Source organism: Silene latifolia, chromosome 7, assembly GCF_048544455.1.
Source record: "Silene latifolia isolate original U9 population chromosome 7, ASM4854445v1, whole genome shotgun sequence".
In the NCBI taxonomy this organism is placed as follows: Eukaryota; Viridiplantae; Streptophyta; class Magnoliopsida; order Caryophyllales; family Caryophyllaceae; genus Silene; species Silene latifolia.
This window is the reverse complement of record NC_133532.1, coordinates 34,702,954-34,720,717: the sequence shown is the minus strand read 5'-3', so window position 1 is coordinate 34,720,717 and position 17,764 is coordinate 34,702,954. Positions and strand designations below refer to the sequence as shown.

The following is a 17,764-nucleotide window of genomic DNA, read 5'->3' as shown; positions in this document are numbered from 1 at the left end:
ACTAACATAATAGTAATTATTCCGAGTCATGCAAATCATACTTGCAAATCATTCATTACAAAAAACGGTTTTAAATAACCTTTTTAACAACCAGGAGGCACCTCTTGGCTCGCCTTATGGCTCGCGCCCCAAGAGGCTGCATGTTTCTACATTTCAAAACCCGGCGCACCCCTCCCTCGCCAATAGGCTCGCGCCCCCAACGGGGTCATGTTCAAATGTTCTCATTCCATTTTGGTACTTGTCTAGGACGATCCCGATTACGGTTCATCCGAATACATGACGGATCAGATTGACAAGCTTATGTTTTTACACTTTGTCAATTGACACCCTTTTTCAAATAAATGAATCGTGTTAAGCATCATAATCCGAATTTGGTAAATGGATGTTTAATTTTCGTTCTCACATACAAATCAATCTAAATCCAACTTGACATCTTATACTTGATACTTGGATTAAATCAACTGACATAGAAAGCTCTCACATGTTAGGTTAAACTTTTGGATGTACATTCATGCATTTACCGTTTTATCAACTATTTCACTTAAACAACCACGATCGATAAGTAGAGGCCGCTAACGCGGGCGGGATTGGGTGTCCGATTAAAGGGCTTCCAAATACGTACCCTCACCCCTAACTCAGAACCTTTGGATAGTGAATGGCCTTATCCAGGGCGTACGAGAGTCATTTTAGGCATAGAATGCTAAAAGGGGGACGAGTCCTTATCTTTAGTACCTATGTCAAACACTGCTTTGTGCTTCATTTGACCGAGGTACAAAGTGGATTCGAACGGGTTCCAAGCATCCCACAAATGCTTGGTGGCGACTCCGAACATCTCTGCATCGTTTCGAGACCTTTACCGAGACGAAACCGACCGATCTAAAGCGATCCGGTCGAAAACATTTTTACGCCGCCGAGCGTGGCTTTCAAAAGACCGCTGCCTATCCACAGATTGGCTTGGTGGGAAGGTGGCCCGTGACCGCAGATCGGTAGGTGGCCTAATCCACATACCAGCCTGTGGCCCATGTCCACAAGACCCTAAGAAAAGTTGAGGAAATGCTACTACCGAGGGAAATGAGCGGATCCTCCTTGCTAGTCCTGCCTCGGTCCGCTCGTCCCATGGTATGGCAGGGGCTCTTCTGACTTGTGATCCGGTCGGATCCTGGGGAAGACGCTCGGCTCCTCGCGCTGCAAGCCGCTCGTCCTGGGAACAAGACGCCCGGCTCCTGGTGTTCTGGGACGCTCCGATCGTGCACGATCCGCTCGGATTCCTGGACAGACTGCTTCTCTTCTTTTCCTCCTTAACAATCCGCAAGGATCATGTCGGGGATGCAAGGATCCTTTCATCATTGCCCATTTCACTTTATTATCTACTTAGGCCTCTAGTGTTGGTCTTCTCTTTGATGCTTGGTCATTAGGTGCGATCCATTTAGCTCCATTTCGCCTATTAAATGCAAGGTTAGCACTCCTTTCCTACCAAGGAGACAAAACCTCAAAGAATATGTAAAATGGGAAACTAAAGATAGTAAATGACCCAAATAAGTGCTATAAAGCATAGGAACGAGGTTAATTCGGGGACTAAATGTGCTCAAATATGAGTCACATCAAACATCCCCAAACCGAACCTTTGTTCGTCCCGAGTAAAGAGGTGACTAAGGCTAGGACCCTTATTTAAACTAACCAACTAATACAGCCGATAAGAGACAATTAGCGGGTCTCACTCCACCCCTTCAACTCACAACAAGACAACCATGAGGTAGGATACCTTCTTGCAAGGCAAGCTGGGGCTTGCTAAAATGGCGATACATCCAAGCATTAAGCACACAAAAGCAAGTAATGGATGCATCTATAAAAATGAATAGCCATATTCCTTATCTAAGTGGCGGAAATTATCTAAAAGGGAAGCAATCTAAGGGTACACATTCTATTATAGATACGGTTTCTTCAAACTACTAAGCCTAGAAGGATACCAATAAATCACCTCCAAGTTGTGTCAAGCTAGGTTACCTTTGTCCTCAATCGTTAAATGATTTCGTCAAGAGTAGTCTCCTTATGGTGTTAGAAACACTAGAGTATCGCGGAATTCCCCTTCTTGCCTAGACAAGAAGACGGGTCGTCCCCTCTCTACCATGCACAAAAGTGGATTCGATGAATAAAGGGATCGATGTGTTTTGAGTTTCATATAGGAGTTTGCTTTTGATGTTGTTGTTATTCCCCCCAATTTCTTGTGGCATTTGGCATTTTTTAGAACAATTTCTTTTTGCCATTTCCTGATGTTTGGCATTTGATGCTTGACAATTTCAACCTTTTGCATTTTTGAACATTTTCAAAGTCACCCCAATTAGTAACGAGGGTGCTTATATTTGAAGCATAGGAGTTCTTATTTTTGTACTCCTCTTTTCTTTGATGCATTTTGCAAACTTTTTGATTTTTCATTTCAATGCTTAAACTCAAATTTTGTTAATTTTTGTGCCCATTCCCATTTTGTTGACAAAATGCGGAGGATGTGGAAGATGGTTGCATGGTTTCAAGGGTCACCTTGGAATAAACGGTAGCCAAGGAGTTATCACACCACAAGGTACTCTTGACTAGGCCTTAGTCCATGGGTCAAAAGATACTAGTATGACACATCCTAGGGTGTCTTGATGGTACTCTAGCAAACAAAGTTTCAAGGAGAAAAATTATCTACAAGGGCCTTATATACACTTGTCAAGCTTCCCAAATAGGCATTTTCACAAAATTTTATGACATGCAACTACATGCCATGATGCAACTAACATATATACAACTCTAATGCATATGCTTCTATCAACTATTATGCCATATAAACTAAATGCAACTCCTAACAACACATAGATACACAAATCGCTACAACAAAATACACCACATCCTCATTGACATGTAAGCCCATCCTGCTCATATGAATATTGAAAATAGAAGGGAAATAGAGATTAGAGCGATCATACCGAGCGGTCTTCACATTCCCTGTAATACCTGTCCTTTTAGGGGCCCGTTGACTGACGTTGACCGACCCTGGGGCCTGTTGTAGTCTTTGGGATAACGTACATGAGATGTATTGTGTCATGTTAAGCTTTGGATGAGTGGTACTCGATCTAGTCGAGGCTACTCGATCGAGTAGCTTGAGTACTCGATCGAGTAGGGGTCACTCGATCAAGTAAGTTAGTTACTCGATCGAGTAGGGTTCGGTTGTCTAGTGTGTTGTTTGTTGTGTTGTTTGTGGCGTCGGTATGATTGGATTGATTGTGATATTGGTTGCTTGTGTTTGTGACGGTTGTTGTTTTATATTGTTGATTGTTGTTGTATAACTGTCTGTGATATTCGGGACGCGTCCCTGGCTGAGTGGAGTCACTTGCGGGAGTGGCTTCACGCCCTAGTTTCGCCCTCCGTGGAACCCGCCACGGGAGGGGATGTGCACATTAATGGGACAGGGTTATCGCTCGGTATGATGAGCGAGGATTTGGTGGGTACGACTGCGGTCCCCCACTGGCAGGGCTGGTCCAGTGGACAGTCGGTGACGGTGATTGATTGGAAGTGTGGTGTATGTGTGTGTCGTGCATTTGTGTGGTGTCTGTGGTTGTTGGCGTGTTACCTCAGTTACTGACCTTGTGTGGTTTGTCTTTGTTTGTTCTGTTGTGTCTGCCGTGATCCCTTATGGTGAGCAGTCGGTCTTACAGATGATGTCTTGGAGGTTAGCTGGAGTCTTGACAGGGCTGGGTCTTTCACAAGTTATGTCAAGGATTATTCACATATGGATGACGAGTTATATCTTTTGTATTAGTAGTTTTGGTTTAATCACTTGTAATAACTTATAAATGTTCTTTTATCGACTTTTAATGATTGCTTTCCTCGGGAAACCGAGATGGTAATGCCTTTATATGCTAGGGAAGGTCTTGTTAAGGCTCCTTGGTATATGGGGGTGTTACAAAGTGGTATCAGAGCGACGGTTTTTGAACCTGTAACAAATGAACCTAATGAATGTAATGAGTCTAATAAAATGAACCTGGTGTATGCATATTGGGAGCCCCAGCTGATGCTAGATTTTGGGTGAGTAGGCGCCCTCATTTCAAAATCATGGCCCCATTATGCTTAAGCCAGTCACTGGTTGAGGGAGTAGGGAGTCGGGACTTATGTGCCTTATATAGTCTATGGTTACGATAGAAAAGTGTGTGATAATGTTATGTTAATGCTAGCATCTGTGTAGTGAGAACTGTCAAATCTTGTGGTTGAATAGAGATGGTGAATCGTTTGCAATATGCCCTAGTGTGTGTAGCATGTGATGATAGTAGTGTTTGTTCTAAATGGATGGTATTAGTAATTGATATAGAAGCTTGTGAGTCTTGTATGTGGTAGTAATGGTGATGTTTAGTAAGTTGTAAAGTCGTTGTGATGGTCAACAAGATAGTAGTGGAGTATATGTAGTAGATGGATGATTGTATGTTTCCGCGTGTAGTGTGATTCAGTTGAGTAACCAAACTAGTGTGTGATGATTTTTAGATGTATGGTTAAAGCAATATGATTAGAAGTTAATTGTTGAAGTCACGATTGTATGCTTATGAGTAGACGAGAAATGTGAAGAGTGTGCATGAGAAGATTGAAAGTTTGGTCACTTGGTTGTGTAATTATGAATATAGTATGAAAATGAAAAGTTGAATGATAGGTGAATGCCTAGGGTGATGTGATTAATAGTTATAATATCAAAGTTACAAATGCATGCTTAGGAATTGTCTTGTTGAGGTCACGATGGTGTGGTTAGAGGTAAAGAAAACATGTTAGAGGTATTTGTGTTGAAGTTAAAAAGGTAGTCCATTGGTTGCAAAATAATTGTTATAGTATGAAGATAACGAGTTGAATGAGGTAATGTATTTGTTAGATTGATGCGTTGTATTTGTGTAGTAGTAATACGATGTGATTGAATATATTAATCGGTGCCGGTATCCGAATTCACTTTTGGAATCGATACGTGTTGTTGTTTTGCAGGATTCTTTAGTTAATCTTATACATATTTCCGACCTTCTATCTAGCCTTACTTGACCGAGTATGAGTGCCTACTAGACCGAGTAGACCTCATTCGATCTAGTTAGGAAGCTATAACGTCGAGAAAGTTGGAATTTCCTACGAAAACTCGACCGAGTAGCTCCAACTCGATCGAGTGGAGGCCACTCGATCGAGTAACATACTGTTGGAGCTAGTGTCCTCCACAATTAGTGTGATAACGTTTATAAATCTCTTATAGGTTCACAGGGTATACTTAGTATTTTATCAGTTGATTAACGTTTACTAATAACGGTTGGCTTGCTAGAAGTTTGACGTTATTATCATACTGATGGCGGTGATCAACTGGTCCCTAAAAGTCACACCTAAAGGATGCCTTATATGACTAAAAGGTTAGTCCATGTATTTGACTAAAAAGTTAGTCAATGTGATGATGAGACGATTATTTAATGCAATTAAATAATATCAGCTGAGACGAATTAATTGTTAATTCGTAAATTGAATATAAACTGTTATATTTAATTAATGTATATAATGTTAGCTTAAACGAATTAAGATGTTAATTCGTAATTAAACGTAACCAGTTATATTTAATTAGCAAATTATAAATATGCGATATTTATAGTTAAAGTATATATTATACGACATTGTCATAATAAATTATTACAGACCGGTATTAATAAACCGACTACAAGCTGTTGTGTGTGGACTTATTAAATACGTGATGAAATAATTGACAATTGATAAGATATACACATTTTTTATAATATAAGATAACTACCAAAAATAAGGAGATTTCTCTCCTTACTTTAGGTGTCACACGGTTTAGAAAAAAGAGGAGAAGAAAAATATCTTCCTATTATTCCTCCCTATTTCGGTTATATGAGGAGAGAGGCAATAGAATTTTTTTCATTCATTTTTCTTAACAACTCTCATCACAAAACCCTAAATATCATTTAGAAATTAGGGTTCTTATTCTAGCAAAAAGAGAGGCATTTCTCAAAGCATTTTGGGTGCAACGATTAGGAGAATATCGATTTCGATATTTGGTCTTAGGCCAAATTGCAATGACCAAAGGTTAATTCTAATCTCTATTCTTTTGTTTTACAATTCGTTTATGACTAGTAATTTCATATATCATAATTCGTTATATTCCGAATTTTTCTTGATGAAATATACCGATATTTTCCACAAGTGGTATCAGAGCATAGGCCACGAAATTATTTTCTATGATTTTCATAAATGGATTTAAAAAAAAAATTTTGAAGAATCGAAAAAAATTTCGGCCGAGAGAAATTTTTTTTTGCCGTGAGAATTTTTTTAATGCCGAAAGTTTTTTTTGCTTTTTAATGTTTTGTTTCCGTTTGATTTATTGATATTATTGTTTTAATATGTTAAGACGATAATATAATAAATTTGTAGATGTTTTGATTTAATAAAAATTAAATTGAAATGTAAATGGAAATTGTTTTTGATTAATGATGATTATTTGTTTTTGCTATATAGTTTTTGGCACACATGATGTTAAATTGTTGTTTAAGGATCATGATTCATTAACTTAGATGTTGATGATTATGCCAATCTTGTGCTAGTAGCAACATTAAACAAATTTGTTCATTTTAGTTGGAAGTGTCTTGGTTAATAATCCTCCAAGAGTTGGCGTTGGTACAAGTGGTAGTGCATTACTCCCCCCTGGGAGTAATGCATAACATTGGCTTCTGGAACGTGAGGGGATTAAATAGCCCATCTAAGCAAAAACAAGTTAAATGGTTTATACATTCTCATATGGTGGGTTTATTTGGTCTCCTTGAGACAAAGGTAAAGCCTTTGTCTCTAAATTCTGTTAGGATAAATGTGTGTGATGGTTGGTCTCTCTCCACTAATACGTCTTATCATCCTGGTGGCAGAGTGTGGGTATTATGGAATCCCTCTCTCTTTTATGTGCACTTTGTCCATTATAGTGCTCAGTCTATACATATGAAGGTTACTGAAATTAGCTCCAAATTCAATTTTTTTTGCACCATGGTTTATGCTTTTAATGATACCACTGATACGAAAAGTTTATGGCATGATTTATGTTCTTTTGCTGATTCTATTCATGATCCTTGGATCCTTTGTGGAGATTTCAATTGTGTTCTAAAATCTTCTGAGAGACTTGGAGGGCTTTCATCTGATGAAGAGATGAAGGATTTTCATGACTGTTTGGATTATTGTCAGATGATGGATAGTCCAGCTGCTGGATCGTATTATACCTGGAATAACAACCAGGAACCACAGACTAGAGTTTATTCCAGGCTTAATAGGGTTCTTGTCAATAATCATTCGACTCACCAAAGACCTAATGCATATGCTCACTTTTATAATGAAGGCATTTTTTATCACACTCCTTGTATTATCCAAGAGCCTGCTACCTCTATGAAGGGGAGAAGGAGTTTTAAGTATTTTAATATGTGGAGCCAAGTGGCTGACTTCAAGCCTTGCATTCCTCACCATTGGAATCAACCTTGGAAAGGGAATAAGATGTTTCAAGTTGTCATGAAATTGAAAAGTCTCAAAAGACCTCTGAAAGATTTAAATAAAGTCTTATTTGATGATATTGAGAATAGTGCAGTCCATGCTTGGAAGATATTGGATAATATCCAAGATCAATTGAGGACTACACCTGGTGATCCTACTCTTTTAGCTAAGGAAAAAGAAGCTCATGGTGTTTACAGGGAGTTGCAAGCTGCCTGTGACAGTTTTTTGACCCAAAAATCAAAAGCAACCTGGGTAAATCAAGGGGACAACAACACTAGGTATTTTCATAGTCTCCTAAGAGCAAGAAGTGCAAAAAATAAAGTTTTCCTCATTGAGGATACTGCTGGTAATGTGCATTCTGATGGATCTCATATTCAGTCAGCCTTTTTGAAATATTATGAAGCTTTGCTTGGGACAGCTGGGCATATCACTAATGTTTGTGCCTCTGTGGTACAACAAGGTCCTATCTGCAATTCTGATCTCACTCTATTCTTATGGCTCTTGTCACTAGGAAGGAAATTAAGGAGGCACTCTTTTCTATCCCAAACCATAAGGCCCCAGGACCTGATGGTTTCTCTAGTGCCTTTTTTAAAGACTCTTGGTCTGTTGTTGGTGATGAGGTGTGTGCTGCCATCTTGGATTTTTTTCAGTCTGGTAAGTTGCTTCAATAGGTCAATCATACCTTCATTACCTTGATACCGAAAATTGAAAATCCTCAAAATGTCACACAATTTTGTCCTATATCCTGCTGTAATGTTTTATATAAAGTCATTTCTAAGGTTTTATGCACTAGGCTCTCCTCTTTCTTGCCTTTTATTGTCAGTAAGAATCAAGGAGGGTTTGTTAAGGGGAGGAGTATTGTTGAAAACATTCTCATTTGTCAGGATCTTGTGAGACTCTATAATAAGAAGACTGTCTCTCCTAGATGCCTGATGAAAATTGATCTAAAGAAAGGCCATGATTCAGTGCATTGGGATTTTGTGGAACAAATGCTTACTGCCTTAAATTTCCCTACTAAATTTATTCAACTTGTTATGATTTGTGTAAGAACTGCTTCTTACTCTTTGGTGCTTAATGGAGAGAACTTTGGGTATTTTAAGGGGGCAAAAGGTTTGAGGCAAGGGGATCCCATCTCCCCCCTCCTTTTTACCATTACCATGGAATACCTAAGTAGGATCTTGACTCATGTTACAGCTACTTTGCCATTCAAGTTTCATCCCCTGTGTAGCCATCTCAAGTTATCCCACCTCATGTTTGCTGATGACCTTCTTCTTTTCTCTAAGGGGGATACTACTTCTATCATGATTCTTCTTAGAGCCTTTGCAACCTTTTCTGTAGCCACGGGTCTTCAAATGAACTCTATGAAGTCTAACATCTACTTTTATGGGGTTGCTTCTAGTGTCAAGCTTGATATTCTTCGGGTCTCTGGTTTTTCTGAAGGAGTCTTACCTTTTAAGTACTTGGGGGTGCCCATTTCTGCTGGTAGGCTCTCTGTTAAGAACTGCTCTTGCCTAATTGAGAAGATTACTGAAAAAATTCATGGTTATGCTGCCAAGAAATTATCTTATGCTGGTAGATTAACCTTGGTGAATTCTGTTCTTACCACTTTATATACATATTGGGCTTCTATCTTTATTTTGCCAAAGGGAGTGTTAAGGAGAATTGATGCCCTTTGCAGAAATTACTTATGGGATGGATCAACTGAATATGTTAGATCCCCTCTTGTCAGTTGGGAAAAGGTTTGTGTACCAAAAGATGAAGGTGGACTTGGTATTAGGCATATCATTGCCTGGAATCTTGCTTCAATTTGTAAGCTCTCCTGGTGGATATACTCTAATCAGGATAGCCTGTGGGTACAGTGGGTACACCATATTTATATGAAAGATGTCCCCTGGTCTCTTTATACACCTAAACATGATTCTCCTTGGACCTGGAAGACTATATGTAAGGTTAAGGATAAGTTCTCTGCTGGTTTTTCCTCTACTAGACTGTGGCTGCCATGCCCTTCTGGTTACTCAGTTAGTGGTGGTTACCAGTGGATCAGACAGAAACAACCTACTGTTACTTGGAATAAAGTGATCTGGAATTCCTGGTGCATTTCAAAGCACTCTTTTATCAGTTGGCTAATTGCTCGTGAAGCCTTGCAGCTTAAAGACAAGCTCTTCCTGCTGGGAATTATTCCTGATGATGTTTGTTTTCTCTCTGGCTCAGCAGCAGAAAATCATCAGCATTTGTTCACTCAGTGCTGTTACACCAGACAGCTTTTTAGAATGCTCAGTCTGAAACTGAATATTTGTCTGCCTGTAACTAATCTCTTAGTCTAGATGCAGACTAAACCATGGGCAAAACTCAAGAAGCAGGTTACTATTGTTTGAATCCAAGCCTTGTACTACACTATCTGGCATCAGAGGAATGAGGCTAGACTTGAAGGAGTTGTTCAACGGCCTGAACATGTTTTTCAGCAGCTTAAGTACCTACTTAAATGTCGTTTCTTAGGGTGGCATGTTTGTATTAAACGGAGTAGTGACAGGACTTGGTTTAAGACAGTAACTTATTAATTGTCTTTCACTTAGTCTTAGAATTGTATCCAAAATGGATAGTTTGTAATAGCTTGTTTATGTTCTTAATGAGAATTTCTAACCTTTCACCAAAAAAAAAAAAAAATTGTTCATTTTAAAAGGGTTGTTTTTCTCGAAAAAAAAAAAAAAAAAAAAAACTGTTTTTTTTAGGGCATGAATGCCGTGACTTTTTAAAGAAAAAAAATCCGTTTTTCCTTTTATTTAGGCTTAAAACCGAGAGCAGGAAAAAGAAAAAAAACAATCAGTTTTTCGAAACTTTTAGGGCATTATGCCGAGTGAAAATTTTTTTTTTCCGGTTTCTGTTTTGTTTTGGCCAATTAACTATTATACATTATATCTATAATCTATGATTTTTTGTTGTGAAAAAGTTCACAAATTTAAGATACCTAATTATTTTAAAGAGGTTTAAAATAATGATGGATTAATTCATATTACAAGTTAATATGTATTAAGATTGGAATTATTGTGAGTAATTGAGGAATTGTCACATAATTTGATCATTTAAATATGTCTTGAATGATTAATTTATAGTTGATGCATTTTTATTTAGTTGTATGAATCGTTGAATGGTTTAATTTACGTATTTTTGCAATCGGTTGTAATTTGTATTACCTAGTGTGGCCTTAGTTAATTATGTTTTCGTAATGATGGAAACATAATTTTGATGTAATTTTGAGATCTCGAATCTCCTTTAATTTTCTTTAGTAATATGTTTTTGAAATTAGAATGTAAATAGGTTTATTTTGTAATTTATTTATTGTAATTTTGAGAAGACTAAAGATAGAGATTGGATTGCTCACTCCCGCTACATCGACCAAGATGGAACATCAAGACAAGCTTCTCGGGTCCTAGGAAGGATTCTAATGTTGTATTTATGTTCATTTTGGTAGATAGGCCACACTAGGACTTTGTTATTGTTTTACTTTTTTCCATTCTTATTGCTTTTCTTCGCTTAATAGTTAGTGCATCATTTTCCGCCTAAACCAAACCACCTAATAATATGCATGAAAATTGACTCATATAGATTGGATGTTAGTTATCATGGACATAAAGATGTCACACAATTTTAAGCCATCATCTTAGTTTATTCATTCACGCATGCTAGATATTAGTTCACTTAAAATGAATTAAAATAAAGTTGATGGGATCTTCCTCTAAAACTGAATATTATTTCTGTTTCCGTACTTGATAAAGACGGTTTTTCATTTTCAATAAAGGACAATAGCTGTATTTCTCTTCATTTGGCACGTGTGAATCATGTCTTATCGGCAAAATGACTCGAATTTCCTTCAAAGGTGTTGGAATGCGCGCTAGTGACCTATTAGGACTCATACATACTGATGTATGTGGACCTATGTCAATCACCGCTAGAGATGCCTCATACATAATGATGTATGTGGACCTATGTCAATCACCGCAAGAGATGCGCGCTAGTGACCTATTAGGACTCATACATACTGAAGCATAAAAGTGAGTCTTTTGAAAAATTCAAGGAATACTAGAATAAGGTTGAGAACCAACTGGGAAGAAAGGTTAAAGCACTCCGTTCAGATCGGGCTGGCGAATATCTTTCAAATGAGTTTGATCAACACCTTAAAGACTGTGGAATAGTTTTACAGTTAACTCAAACTGGAACACCTCAACTAAATGGTGTGTCCGAACGGAGAAATCGAACACTACTTGATATGGTTCGATCCATGATGAGTCACACGGTAGTACCTGATTCATTATTGGGTTTTGCTCTTTTGTCAGCTGCTCTTATACTTAACCGAAGTCCGTCTAAAGCTGTCGACAAGACTCCATATGAAATGTGGAAGGGAACGGTCCCGAACTTGTCCTTTATTCGGGTTTGGGGCTGCGAGGCTTATGTCAAGTGGAGACACGAGGATAAGCTCGGCCCGCGATCGGTCAAGACATACTTTATTGGTTATCCAAAAGGAATGTTTGGTCATTACTTCTATTCGCCTATCGAACATCGAGTTTTTGTTGCGGCTAGTGCAAAGTTCTTAGAGAAATAATTTCTCGAGAACAAGACAAGTAATAGAACCTTCGAGCTGTCCGAGATTCAAAAACCAACTACTGAGGAACGGTTGGAGGAAGATGTTCCTTCAACTAATGATACGGTTAATATTCCTCAAGAACCTAGGAGGTCGGGTAGAGTCTCTAATCCTCCAGACAGATACATTGGTATGGTCGAGGAAAATGACGTTTTGCTCCTAGAGAGTAATGAACCCGCTACCTATAAAGGTGCCATGACCTGTTCCGACTCTAAGCTATGGCTTGAAGCCATGCGATCCGAGATGGACTCCACGTATGAGAATGACGTATGGGATCTTGTTAATTTACCTAACAAGGTAAGACCTCTTCAGTGCAAATGCTTTACAAAATAAAGCATTCTGTAGAGGGGCAACCAGATACCTATGAGGCATGACTAGTGACAAAAGGTTTCACTCAAGTGCACGGATTGCATTATGATGAAATTTTTGCACCCGTAGTTATGCTGCGTTCTAAGAAATTTATGCACCAGATACCTATGAGGCATGAAATTTTTAACTCAAGGTTTCATAGATCCTGAAAATCCTAAGAAAGTGTGCAAGCTTAAACGTTCCATTTATGGACTTAAGCAAGCTGCTCGGAGTTGGAATCATCGTTTTGACCAGGTGATAAAAGAGTATGGTTTCACTCGATCGGTCGAGGAACCATGCTTATATGTCAAGTCGAGTGGGAGCAAGATTGTTTTCTTGATATTGTATGTCGATGACATACTCTTGATTGGGAATGACATTCCTCTCTTATCTTCGGTAAAAGGATGGTTGAACAACCATTTCCAGATGAAAGATCTGGGTGAGGCACAACGCATATTGGGAATCCGTATCTATCGAGATAGATCACGACGGATGTTATCACTGAGTCAGAAGTCTTATTTAGATAAAATTCTTAAAAGGTTCAGCATGACTAACTCCAAGAAGGGGAACCTTCCAATAACGCCTGGGATGCATTTGAGCAAGTCTCAGTCACCCAAGACACCTGAAGGGGTTGAACGCATGAGTCGTGTTCCTTATGCATCAGCCATAGGATCAATCATGCATGCCATGATATGCACACGTCAAGACGTGGCATATGCATTGAGTATGACGAGTCGGTACCAAAACAATCCAGGTGAAACACACTGGATTGCTGTTAAAAACATCCTTAAGTACCTACGGAGGACTAAGGATTGGGCATTGACTTATGGAGGAGATACTAAGCTATGTGCAATCGGTTACGCAGATGCTAGCTTCCAAACAGATCGAGATGATTCAAAATCTCGATGCTGGATTCGTCTTTACTCTTAATGGTGCTGCGGTCAGCTGGAAGAGTTCCAAACAGGAAGTTGTAGCAGATTCTACTACTGAATCCGAGTACTATGCCGCTTCAGAAGCAGCAAAGGAAGCTATATGGATGCGTCAATTCTTACAAAGACTATCCATAGTTCCTAATTCGAATGACCCAATCACCATCTGTTGTGACAATAGAGGTGCCATCTTCCAGGCCAAGGAGCCTAAGTCTAGCAACAAGTCTAGATATGTACATCGGAAGGCTCACCTGATCCGTGATTACGTGGAGTAAGAGGATATAGTGATTGACAAGATTGCTTCGGATGACAACATCGCGGACCCTCTCACTAAACCATTGAAATATGATAAGCATGAAGGGCACGTTATTTCCATGGGAATTAAACGTGTTCCTGAGTTGTACTAGTTGATTATGGATTCGATACATTTTCTTTTTCCATATGCTATTTATAACTTCATCGTATTATTTTCATATTTTGTTTTTCATGTGGATTGTACGACAACATTGAACGCCACAAAGTGAACTAAATTACATTATATTTTTTCGTCCGTAATAGCCTACATGAGCTGATAACTCTGGCTATTATATTGTGAAGTTGATTGATGGTGGGTTCAACGAGCCATAAGTCAAACGGTTGGCTGATCGATCACAGATGCGAGTTATAACGATACCTCGTAGGACAATTGTGACAACGTAATGGAGTCCTAAATGTTTAAAAACATTCGGTGCCAGGTCGTGGATTGGACGTCCATTGTGTTCCTAGAGTCGATTCTTTTGACTATCGACTGTCTCTTGAGATTAAGGCAGATTTTGGGTGACTTTGGTTTCTTTCTCATGGTCGACCGTAACAGGAGGCTAAGCAGATTTTTACTGGGTCATTTCATACTGTGCTTATATCTGCAGGATTCGAGTTGAAGAAAGTATCCAACCTTTATCAGGTTTAGTTATTTCTCAGGGCCACTCGAGGAGTTGTAACTGAAATGCATGGCCATGCTCGAATGATGATTCGTTTATCAGTTAAGTTACTCTCTAGTCAGGAAAACCACTCTTGATATTGATCACTTGTAAAATACGACCTTTGTGAATACAGATTTTGCAAATTGTTTTACATTGAGTGGGATAAATTTTAGGATATGAGAATCGGTTATCGCACATACACTTGTGAGGACAAGTGGGAGATTGTTGGAGCTAGTGTCCTCCACAATTAGTGTGATGACATTTATAAATCTCTTATAGGTTCACAGGGTATACTTAGTATTTTATCAGTTGATTAACGTTTACTAATAACGGTTGGCTTGCTAGAAGTTTGACGTTATTATCATACTGATGGCGGTGATCAACTGGTCCCTAAAAGTCACACCTAAAGGATGTGTTTGAGAGATGCGATTATATGAAAATGTAATCACATTTATGCCTTATATGACTAAAAGGTTAGTCCATGTATTTGACTAAAAAGTTAGTCAATGTGATGATGAGACGATTATTTAATGCAATTAAATAATATCAGCTGAAACGAATTAATTGTTAATTCGTAAATTGAATATAAACTGTTATATTTAATTAATGTATATAATGTTAGCTTAAACGAATTAAGATGTTAATTCGTAATTAAATAACGTAACCAGTTATATTTAATTAGCAAATTATAAATATGCGATATTTATAGTTAAAGTATATATTATACGACATTGTCATAATAAATTATTACAGACCGGTATTAATAAACCGACTACAAGCTGTTGTGTGTAGACTTATTAAATACGTGACAAAATAATTGACAATTGATAAGATATACACATTTTTTATACAATAAGATAACTACCAAAAATAAGGAGATTTCTCTCCTTACTTTAGGTGTCACATGGTTTAGAAAAAAGAGCAGAAGAAAAATATCTTCCTATTATTCCTCCTTATTTCGGTTATATGAGGAGAGAGGCAATAGAATTTTTTTCATTCATTTTTCTTAACAACTCTCATCACAAAACCCTAAATATCATTTAGAAATTAGGGTTCTTCTTCTAGCAAAAAGAGAGGCATTTCTCAAAGCATTTTGGGTGCAACGATTAGGAGAATATCGATTTCGATATTTGTTCTTAGGCCAAATTGCAAGGACCAAAGGTTAATTCTAATCTCTATTCTTTTGTTTTACAATTCGTTTATGACTAGTAATTTCATATATCATAATTCGTTATAATCCGAATTATTCTTGATGAAATATACCGATATTTCCCACACATACTTACTCGATCGATTAAGTGCTACAGTACCCGGGGAATTGCGGGTTCATAAACCCTTTTCTTTTGTTCATTCCTCTTATTCTTTCCTCTATTTCGTAAACCCTAACCTCTAATCTCTCTCAAAACTCTTTGATTTTGTTGATTGTGGTGCTTGAATTTGGTGATTTCTTTGCCTAAATTCGTTGTTTCTACTTGCTAATCGATCAAGGTATGAATGCTCACCCTATTTTGATGTTTTAATTAATTAGAAGCATGTAGGATGTTGGTGATTGCTAAAAAATCGATTTATATGTGTTAATTCTTGTCTCTAATTGTTGCAATATGATCTAGATGCTTTCCTTTGATGATTATTATTGTTGGCTATGCAAAAATCGAATTTAATTAGATGTTAATATGACCCGAAAATTCTAGGGTTTGAGATTTTAAATTGATTTTTGGTTGTCTTTTGGGTTTAAAAGGGGAAAAATTGAGTAATCTATGTCATACATATCATGTTTAGGGTTGATTTTTATGATTTTCACTCAAAAAAAAAAGTTGCCTTAAAATTTCATCTTAAAAGTGCCCCAAATTGAAATTCGTCTCATGTTGTGAAATTGGTTTGTATATGAAGATGACTTGAAAGTTTGAGTTCTAAAAGTAGTAGTAGTAATGTTAATTCATGCTCAATATGTCAAAATTTTTACAGCTGTAGAGACCGTCTGATAACTAGAATGTCAATATGTCAATATGTCAAAATTTTTACAGCTGTGGATGTATGTTTAAGCCATGTGTTGAAAACAGATGCCGAGACCAACCGTGGGAACCAGACAAAGCAAGAGAGGGAGGGCTTCTGAGCCCGAAGTGGGAGAGGGAAGTGGCCCTGTAGTCCCGGCCGTGCCGGAATACCTGTCGGTAGTCTTTGTGGATTTCGCACAAAGGAAGAGGTTTGTGGCTTTGCAGGGCCGTAAGATGAGACCCACCCAGTGTATAGATACGACCCTTCTGACTGACTTGGGTATTGAGACCGACGTTAGGCATATTTTCGAGAGCTTGGGGATGACTGGGTTTTATCACCTCCGTAAGCACTCCTATGCCTTTTTGACTCTTGAGTTCATGAGCTCGTTTAAATACGAGGCGGTGGAACAAACTATGGAGTTCCGCCTCATGAGCACCAACTTTGTCTTGACCATGGACTTGTTTGCTTCTCACCTTGGCCTTGCTAAACCCGCCAAGGGAGCTCTTCGGGACATACCATCGGAGTGTGGGGTTAGTAGTCTTATGCCTTGTCCTACTGGGAAACCAGCTCCTACTTCAAGTAACATATTGATTAATGATGTTCAACATGTCACTTTGAATATTTTCCTTCATGCTTTGACATGTCTTCTTTAGGAGAGAAAGGATGTGAGTAAGTTGAACTCACATGAGTTGATGTTGTTGATGGCGTACCTTAACCCCGAGCGGTCTCATAGAGTGACCTTTAGTGCCCCTGTCATGGTGTGTGCCAGTCTAGCTTTGATGGCCTTGTCTGACACTAGATTCCTGAGTTGTGGTGCCATTGCCACACGTTTAGCAGAGAGGTTGACATCCTTCGAGGCTTCCTCGGCCTATACTCCCTTGACCACCACAGTACCTACCTTAGACCATCAGTACTTTCTCGACCAGAAATGGTTGAGAACTTTGGCGGATGGGAGTTTATCATGGAGGGTGTGGGGTATGATTTGGATGCGGATACCACCTCCTGAGCATCTTCCAGTGACAGAGCCTTTACCCGCGGCAGTGGTGTCTGCCGACTCTGACGAGGATGAGGAGGAGGAGGGGCGTCTTGTGAGGCAGACGTACCTCATTGACCCGGACATCCTACAGGTTATGCCCGAGCCGAGGAAGGGGGAGAACGAGAGAGCTGAGGAGGACCAGCCTAGGTTGGGAAGGGGACCATGCAGAGTGAGAGAGAGAATGGCTGAGACTCAGCCAGAGCAGCCAGCGCCACCAAAGTACCCGTTCCCTGGTTACCCTTCGTTTGATACCCCGGAGATGCGTGAGAGCTACCTGGCCGAGAGAGTGTCCTCTACCATGACAATCCAGAACTTGCATGAGATGGCGTATGTT

The 17,764-nt window shown here is 38.8% G+C and overlaps 1 protein-coding gene across 1 annotated transcript; it reads left to right on the top strand.

Moving 5' to 3' along the window:
- Positions 1-6,795: 6,795 nt before the first annotated feature.
- Positions 6,796-17,047, top strand: LOC141589945 (uncharacterized). Its single transcript, XM_074410565.1, has 4 exons — positions 6,796-7,949; positions 8,039-8,181; positions 8,296-9,830; positions 16,460-17,047. Exons 1-4 carry the CDS (start codon positions 6,796-6,798, stop codon positions 17,045-17,047), a joined length of 3,420 nt encoding a protein of 1,139 aa, XP_074266666.1.
- The last annotated feature ends 717 nt before the right edge of the window (positions 17,048-17,764 follow it).